Source organism: Notothenia rossii (genome assembly GCF_949606895.1).
Source record: "Notothenia rossii genome assembly, chromosome: 5".
Taxonomy (NCBI): Eukaryota; Metazoa; Chordata; class Actinopteri; order Perciformes; family Nototheniidae; genus Notothenia; species Notothenia rossii.
Window position 1 is genome coordinate 67,983,269 of NC_136903.1, and position 9,166 is coordinate 67,992,434.

The window sequence follows — 9,166 nt, forward strand, 5'->3', positions numbered from 1 at the left end:
TTTATGAGAGACATATGTTTAAATGGGCCCCATTCTGCTCATTTTCAGGTTCAGTTTGTGCCTTTTCGGTGAAATGTTTACATGCTTTAATGTTTAAAAAGTGCTAAAATGTTCTCTGCCTGTGCTGCAGAACCTCTTTTCACCCTCTGTCTAAATCCAGAGCCCAGTCTGCTCTGATTGGTCAGCCACAAACAGATGTCCCTCCCCCTAGTCTTTAATGGACAATGTCTTGCGCGCAAGCCAATAAATGCACAAGTTTGACATAGTGATGTAACTATGTTACGGAAGTAGACAAAGGACTATAATTGACACATATAACACTACAGGAGAGGTAAAGCGCACACTAAGGCTCCTTGAACCAAGGCCATTCTTAGAAGTCAAACAAAATAGCACTCTTTAGAAAGAAAACTAAAATGAACTAAAATATTTGTAAATGACTGAATGTCCCCAATTAGAAAATCAATTTAAAGGGTTTAAAAAGCGCTCTCACTTGCCTCAGAATGAATGTATACTAACAGCTATGGTAGTTTCTAATCTTAATGGAGTTCAAATCTTTTAGCTTCACTCTGGCAACAGTTTGAGCGTTTCGAATATGTCAGTGGCATAATCAACAGATTCTCTGCGCTCACCCTGATGGACTTTCTATCATAGACCCAATCAGTGCATCCCATTAATTTTTTTTTTGGAACCTCAATTTCCTGCCTGTGTGTGTATGCGACATCTTTATGGGAACCAAATGGACTATTCATTAACGAGGGGAAGCTGTATCAAGAGCAAACATCTTTAATTAACACATCCCCAGCACTTCCTGTCTTTGATCTCCCCATTTGATTTATTCCTCTACAAGAAGAGATTGGGGTGGTTGTGGGACACACGAGGAGTTCGGAGGGGACGCTTCATGAGAAAATAGTTAAATTGTGGAGCCCCTGTTGACGAGGAAGTGTTGCGGCATTAGGACCTTTTCACTGCGTGTCATGGGAGCAGCTCAATTACCAGTCAGCGCGGTTATCTCTATAATAGCTCGATAAGGCAATAATCCGAAATCCATACAGTGTTAATGACTTTCTGTCTCATTAAGCGCCGTTTTATTAAAGACGGACACATTGAACTAGTTAATGGCTTTTAAAAATTATTATTATATATATTTTACTCAGCCTCTTATTATGCAAAAAATATTATAGAATCCAACCACGATAAAACTGTTCAATATCAAGCAGGTCAGAGTGAAGCAGAGGGGAGGAATCTTCTTCAGCTCAGTTCTCACACTGGATTAAGATCTTTGCAGTTGGGATGAGATTTTGACATTGTGTTCAAAGGTTTTCATTTCAGTTTGGTACTACACAAGTTCTGTATTTACAATAGACTTATGAAGATTTTGGGGTTGAAACCAGAGGCGTCAATTGGGTATGGCAAGGTATGGCAGCTGCCACACCTTGGCTCCAGGGGAAAATGTAAATGTTCGTTTTAAAAAAATAAATTTATGGAATTACTCTGTGTCAATTTGTATTGATTATTCTATTATTTAATACATATAAATTAAATACAAATGAAAATCAGAACAACACAATCGATTTCTCTAGTCTAGATATTATCTTTCCCAATACTTATCGTAACGTATCCCCCCTCCCTATCTTGAAATGTGGTATCTCCTGACGAGAAGCCGCCGGAGGTCAGAGCGGGTCATGTTATCGCGGTTTTTTTTATTTTTCGGCTAAGCTAATTAACTAAAATGAAAAGAAAGCAAAGAACTTTAGAATCTTTTTTTATCAAAAAAAAGGCAGGTGAAGGTGATGGCTCCAATGTTGCCCCAGCAGCAGAGGGAGAAGGACCAGGTAGTGAAGGTGGGATTCAAGCTGTTAACGAGGCTGTTAGCCACTCCAGCACCTGCGCCGGGGATGCAGATGCTAACAGGGAGACGGAGACTACATGCATGGAGGCTGAGAACTCGTCCACACCAACTTCTCGAATTGAATCCGAGTCTGAGTCCCCACCAATTTCTCAGATTGAAAGAGCTGGATCAGACGTGGACAGCGATAAGGAAGGTCAAGGCCCGGGTGCAGCAGCAGTAGCAGCCTCTGGGTCAACTGGAGCAGAGAAGAAGGATATTAGTGGATGTAAAACAGACGGACTCAGGCGTCCTCGTTTGACCCACTTCCCAACTAGAAATGGAAGACGCTTTAATGTCAGTGTGTATCAGGAATATGACTGGGTTGAATATTCTGCGCAAGAAGATGCAGTTTATTGCTTTGCATGCCGTCATTTTGGAGGAGCCTCAACTTTAACAGGTGACAGGCATGGACTGCGTGTGTTCATAGACACTGGATACACATGTTGGAAGAACATGAAAAAAAATCTCCGGGATCATCAAGGGAGCAGTAGACACAATTGTGCTGCATTAGCGTGGTCTAACTTTAAGGCTGTGATCAGCGGACATAAGGAATCCATCGCAAGTCGGATTGACGCAAACAGGACAGATGAGGTGCAGGAGAACCGGGCTCACGTCAAATCCTTGTTCAAAATCACGTCATTTCTGGGAAGACAGGCCCTCCCTCTCCGTGGCCACAACGAGAGAGATGAGGATGAAAATAAAGGAAATTTCCTTGAACTTTTGGACGTTATTGCAACAGATGACAGGAACGTGAAAAGCAAACAGGAACGCAGGTATGCGCACTATTCTTCCCCAGAAGCCCAGAATGATATGGTGAGAGTTATTGGGGAAAATATCAGAAGTATAATCATAAATGAAGTAGGAGAAGCACGGTACTTTTCAGTGTTAGTGGATGAAACGAAAGACCTGTCTAAGAAGGAGCAGCTGGCCATTTTGATCCGTTATGTACATGACGGGATTATAAAGGAAAGAGCCATTGGAACCTATCACATGAAGGACCTGACAGCTGAATCCCTGGCCCAGAAAATAATAAAGGAATTATCGAGTTTAGATATTCAGCTGTGTGTTGCACAATGCTACGATGGTGCAAGTGTTATGCGGGGTAATGTGCGTAATGTGCGTAATGTGGTAATGTACTGAATTGATTGATTGACGTGCGTAGTTAAGTGTTTGTGTCCAAAGTTACTTGCGCTAGCGGGATGTGAGTGAGGCTGCATTTGAAAAAGTTCAAATTTTCCTAACCACACAGAAAAGCTACATAGCAGACTTGTCACTTTTGTTATGATTATTTGCTGGGCATGTATATTGATTGATACTGTAGTTAAGTCATGTGACTAGTAACCTTGCCATACCTTAGCTTTGGCTGAATTGACGCCACTGGTTGAAACGGAAATCCCAGGGCTACATGTCATCTCTCTGTCTCCTGTGAAATGTGAATGCCTTCATACGATTGAGATTCTGTTTTCGTTAGTCTTCAGCCCCATCTAGTGTTGGACTGTGACACTGTCCTGTTTGACGTATCTTGGCATGTGCAGTCTAGTTATAATTTGACTTTTGTCTTGAATCAAAAAACTGCTCTGTTCATAACTCAAAATATCAGCTATTCATTTTTTTATTAAACTTAAAGTTTGTTAATAAGAAGCACGAAAAGTTGTGCTGATGTTGCTTATTTTGTATCTTTACAGTACATAATAATACATTAAAGATTAAGCAAATGACCATAGTTTATTTATTCAAAACTTGAATCCATCATACATAAAAAAAAGAAGTCTTTTTGCATTTCAATTTTTTTTTTAAACTAGCTAAAACAAATAAAGAATATTTAGTTTCAGAATAATTGTAGAATAAATGTATATTTGGTTTGCTTGACAAATTAATGGATAGATACTATTTTGAACTTTCTTTTCTTTTTTAGGTAGCAAATTAAATTGGAATTTCAACTTCTCTGAAATGATACAATACCGCTTCGGACTCCCGAAGAAAAATCACAAGCAGACGCATTTACAGTTCTTCAACTGCAGTCACTGAATAACTTTCAAAAAATTTGTAATTTAAGCAAAAAAGGTAATTTTTTCCACTTTAAAAAGTAGGCTATAGTGCCTTTGGTGTATGCCGTTACACATAGCTTATTCTGTAAATAAGTATATGCCCTTTTCTCCTTCGTTTTACTTCCTCTCAGAGAACCACTTGGGAATAAAGATGTTCCAGAAATATTTTCCCTATGCTTACTTTATAATTCATGCCCGTTCAAAATGGAAACATATATTGCGTGATGTAAATGTTTTCAATAACTTGCACTCTATTACATCAGACAATTCATTTTAAGGTTAAGCAGAAATTGTGATGTGTGCCTTCATATCAAAAATCTTATGCGGCCAGTCATCATTAGACCCTTCAGGCCAAATTCCTGACAAAAATATGTTTTTTGAAACAGAAGTGGTAGAATTGATCCAACACAATAAATGTTTAGATACCGTTCTATCTACTTCCAATCTCTCTGACTCTTGTCGTCCAGTATATTTGTTCAGTATGTGTGTCATTCTTTTACTGGTCCAAGCCGGAGGTGTGTGGTCTCTGATAACACTGTGTGAGACAGACCACAGCTGTACAGCAGATTTTGTTCAAAGGGTTAGGAACTGCACAATTATTTTTAGTCCAACTGAAGGTCGAATGGAGGTATAAAAGACGTCGAGAAGCATTCGCTCCGGAGCAGAAAAGTTGTGACGCACTGCAAACATGCTTTGGATTTTAGTGTTGACAAGTCTTGCAGCCCTGGGTAAGAAAATGACAGCACATACTGCACTGTCTCACCATTTATTATTCATATCTTTTAGTCTCTTTCACTCTATCAGTCAGTCACTCTCTCTGTCATCCAGTCACTCACTCATCTTTCGTTTACTCCACATAATCTGCTCTACCAGCACACGCTCACTGCGCTCATTTCTCCTTTCCTCTTTCTGAAGGTGGAAAGCAAACAATATTATGATGTTTCTGGGAAAACATGTATAGATCATACCCTCTGTTTTCATGTTTTTTTCAACCAGCGCTGGCTGACCGGATGCCCGAGCCCAGGTACATCGAGGACAGCTTGGAAAGAGTTGTTGGAGGCGATGTGGCCAAACCCAACTCCTGGCCCTGGCAGGTAATCACTGTCACACCAAACCAAACTAAATGAGCTGTTTCAGCTGAAAATTATGTTTGGGGACTTACCAATACAGTGCCACAATTTCACATTTACAAATTACAATGATGAGGTTTTTGCAGGGATATAAATCTGGTCTGTTTTCTCGCCCTTAGATCTCCCTTCAGTACAGATCTGGCAGCAGCTACCACCACACATGTGGAGGAACCCTTATTGCCAAAGACTGGGTTATGACTGCTGCTCACTGTGTGGACAGGTAACATAATGACTAACTGCTGCATTCACTCGATATCCTTCGGCTGTATTAAATTATATTCATTACTGCACATTCTGTGATTACTTTGACTTAAATATCCATAGCTACTCTTATCACATACCGAGGAATGATTTATTTCATTGTTTCCAAATGTCACCCGCATGAGAGAACTTCTGAAAGCGTCATTTATAATTGTCATATTCAGACCGCATTCATTTGTTTTATTAGAAAGAAAATAAAGGCTCCAAACAAAGGGATAAAAACATAATAAAAACCAGGAGTTACTAAATGGCACATTGTGACCTTCACTTTTTATGACTTTTTTTCCCTTCAGTTTGATGTAACAGAACATATTCAGGCTATGCGGACTTGCAATCAAGTCATTTAAAACACAATTAATAATTGATTGATAAAAATACTGAGTTTCGTTTTTTGAAATATTGCAGCAATAGGATGTGGCGCGTGGTCATCGGGGAACATGACCTCTACAGCAACAGTGGAAGGGAGCAGGTCATGACTGTCAAGACTGTTCACATCCATAAGCTGTGGGACTCCTCCAACGTGGCTAATGGGTGAGGATTCTTTCTTACTGTACATTGCCACATTTTAAAAGATCTTTAACCTTAACGTTTCAAAAAGTTAAGGTTATTCAATTTGTCTTATTACCTAAACATCTTACATGATGTCTGGACATGGCGTCAGAAAGATGGTCCTCTTACCAACGGACAAAATGTCCTCCACAGGAGTGCAGTATTTTCACAAAATTATTTTTGGGTTTAATCAGTTTCATATCTCCACCTCAGGTTCGACATTGCCCTGATGCATCTGACCTCTGAGGCAACCCTTAACGCCTACGCCCAGCTGGGCTCTCTGCCTCCCAAGGGCCAGATTCTGCCCCACAACAACCTCTGCTACATCACCGGATGGGGACGGACTTCCAGTGAGTTCAATGCATGGTCTTGTCAGTTTGGAAGTTTTTTCCGTAAGCTCTATTCGTCTTACCTTTCCAATCCTGCCTATTCCAGCTGGTGGCAGCATTTCCTCTCAGCTGAAGCAGGCCTACCTTCCGATGGTCGGCCACAAGACCTGCGCCAGCTCTAGCTGGTGGGGCAGCACCGTTTCCGACACCATGGTGTGTGGTGGTGGTGGAGCCGAGAGCGGATGCAACGTAAGTCGCCTCCTATATGAAAAATTAATTTGAAAACGTTTCATGGTTAACATTTTACTTTCAGTCATTCTATAGGAGGACTATTTAGATTTGTGAAGATATACAGTTGGATGTACCAACGTAATCCCATTGTATCAAACACAACAATAAGAAAATAAAGATTTCCTGAATATTTTCGCCCTAACAGAAAAACTCTTCAATGTTCTTATATGTTTTTCTATGTTATATCCACCATTAATCGCTCTGCAACAGATATTAAGATGCTCTAATTAATATGCTTCCCCTCAGGGTGACTCTGGCGGCCCTCTGAACTGCCTTGTTGATGGAAAATACTCTGTCCATGGTATTGCCAGCTTTGTGTCTGGTTATGGATGCAACACGCCCAGGAAGCCCACCGTCTTCACCCGTGTCTCCGCCTACATCGACTGGATGAACATGGTCAGTATTAGGGATATGTTTGTATATCATTTTTTAAATAAAAACAGCACTGTGAAATGATGTAAGAGTATTCATTTAAATATGTTCGATTGTTATTTACTAGATTCTGAATATAGAAATAACTATGGATAATCAAATACATTTATCGTTTTGTGAATCAATTTGCTGCTTCAGATCAACTATAATTTGCATTCATCTTTTCCAGATCATGAACTAAACGGATGAGTCATCTTTGTTGCAGCACACAAAGCCAGAGCGTGCATTTGGCCATGTTTTCATCGACTGTGCTTCCTCTTTTGTCTGATCTTATTCTACAAAAAATAAACTTCATTAAACTTTGAGTGATGACTCATTTCTCATCAGAAAGTGTTTGGAAACAGCTGTGAATCTTTGTAAAAGGTAACATTTACTTATCTTAAGGCTTAACCTCCTGGGACCCAGCCCATTGAAAATGTCCACTGGAGTGGACATGTTGTTAACACGCCTCTCCTTTTACTCTTTTGAGCTACTCTATCAATCTCTGATGTACTGTACAGAGGACATCCTGGTATTTCCAGTGATATGTCATTGGTTAAAATGGCATGCTGGGAAGTTCCTCTTTCTTTTCATCCAAATGGCTGGCATACCGAAAACATCATTTTATAGAAGCAGGAGGAGAAGTCAAATATTGTTGAATAATTGTCATCTTTACCATGAAAATCATATATGTTCTTGTTTATTAACATGTGAGGAACTATATAATTAGTTCTGAAAGCAATTAAATAATTCAAGTTTTCAAATAACAGACCTTTTATAAATGTCTATCCTAGTGGACGTCAGGACCATCTTCATGGACTTAATGACTCAATTTTGTTGCAGGAGACGGAACTGAAGCAGACATTTTCTGTACCAGATAGTTCAGGGAGATTCAGATGTTGATCTCTCAGATGATGAGAGAGATGAGGATTTCACACCTGGGATAGAAGAGGGTCAAGAAGAAGGGGGGGAAAGATGCAGGAGGCTCCATGAGCACACAGATACAGACAGAGAGACAGATAGGGAGGAGCTGGAAAGACATGGCCCTCTGTGGGCCAAGAGTAGCACGTATGTCTTATTGTTGTTTTTATTTGAAGTGGAGCCATGAAAAATGAGAATTGCCTCAGGAATGCAAGCTTTGTTTCTATGAGCATGGTCAAATGGAGACCACATCCATACAACTAGTCAAGATGACCCTACAGCCCATGCCGACTGGAGTCAATGAGGTACTTTTCCCACTACATTCACTACAAAGTCTTTGAAAATCTGGAAAGATTCACCAAAAACCAAACTAGTTTTTTAGTGACCAAATAAACAGCAATGTTCAGTCAATTACTTATTCATGTTTTAAATAAAGGTGAATGTATTATTGTATTAATATCACTCTATAACCATAATACGTTACATAGTCTATCTGTTAATTTTGGCTGTCTTTTCAAACTAATATGGTCCCGACGTCCTCTACAGTGGACATACTGTAACATTTATAAAAAATACAAATAAAAAAAGTCTAAATTGCAAGATGTTTTTTTAACCCTAAATAGGTAGGAAATCACAAAAAAAAAAGGAAATTGGAAGACACTTTTTTTCCTCGGGTCCCAGGAGGTTCTTCTCCTTACATGCAACAACATGTGTATAAAACCACACTAACAAATACCAATTCATGGATTTATATTATTTAGCAATACTACTTAAATTAAAGTGTGGCCACAGACTATGAAAAATAAATGTTCTGCACTGGCATTTCTTGGCAAACACCTTTCATGTTTCAGTGAATCTGGTGTGATGAGGCAACACGCCGTCACACGCTATCACAAACTGAGATAAAGTCTGAGACGGATCACAGGTGTCTCTCTGAACCCTGCAGGCTCAGCAGAGGGGGAACATCACATGAAGGTCAGCTCAGGATATGAAAATGATACCTGCACGTGTTTCTGCTGTTCACCACTCTCAAAGCTGTTTTTTTGTACAAAATATAAAGGCTCTACTGATATACTTTAATGCTGAAAAAGTCTTTATAAAACCATGTTACCATGGCATGTTTGAGTTTCCTCTGTGCCTCAGTGCTGGCTAAAGTGGAGATACTGTCAAGCTATAAGTGGTTTAAGAGATGATTCACTTTTCCTGGCATTGGCAGATATAGTATTACATAGCTAGATAAGAACATATAGAAATCAAATAAAGGTTGTACATTGTAAGTGCATGATCCTGTATTTACCATTCAGTAAGGACAATCAAACGGACATTAAGTAATGACAC

At 39.6% G+C, this 9,166-nt stretch overlaps 1 protein-coding gene across 1 annotated transcript; it reads left to right on the top strand.

The window, feature by feature from the left end:
* The first annotated feature begins 4,505 nt into the window (after positions 1-4,505).
* On the top strand, positions 4,506-7,233 carry LOC307040295 (elastase-1-like). The gene is made up of 8 exons (XM_079682988.1): positions 4,506-4,664; positions 4,933-5,030; positions 5,186-5,286; positions 5,733-5,858; positions 6,090-6,226; positions 6,312-6,454; positions 6,743-6,892; positions 7,098-7,233. The coding sequence occupies exons 1-8, from the start codon at positions 4,625-4,627 to the stop codon at positions 7,107-7,109; spliced, it is 807 nt and encodes a 268-aa protein (XP_079539114.1). The 5' UTR covers positions 4,506-4,624; the 3' UTR covers positions 7,110-7,233.
* Positions 7,234-9,166: the final 1,933 nt, after the last annotated feature.

What these genes read in the sequence shown, in the direction of transcription:
- LOC307040295 (XM_079682988.1), top strand. Translation starts at nt 4,625, where the DNA reads ATGCTTTGGATTTTAGTGTTGACAAGTCTTGCAGCCCTGG. An exon ending in GACAAGTCTTGCAGCCCTGG is followed by an intron (nt 4,665 to 4,932) that starts GTAAGAAAATGA and finishes TTTTTCAACCAG; the next exon opens with CGCTGGCTGACCGGATGCCC. An exon ending in TCCTCCAACGTGGCTAATGG is followed by an intron (nt 5,859 to 6,089) that starts GTGAGGATTCTT and finishes TCTCCACCTCAG; the next exon opens with GTTCGACATTGCCCTGATGC.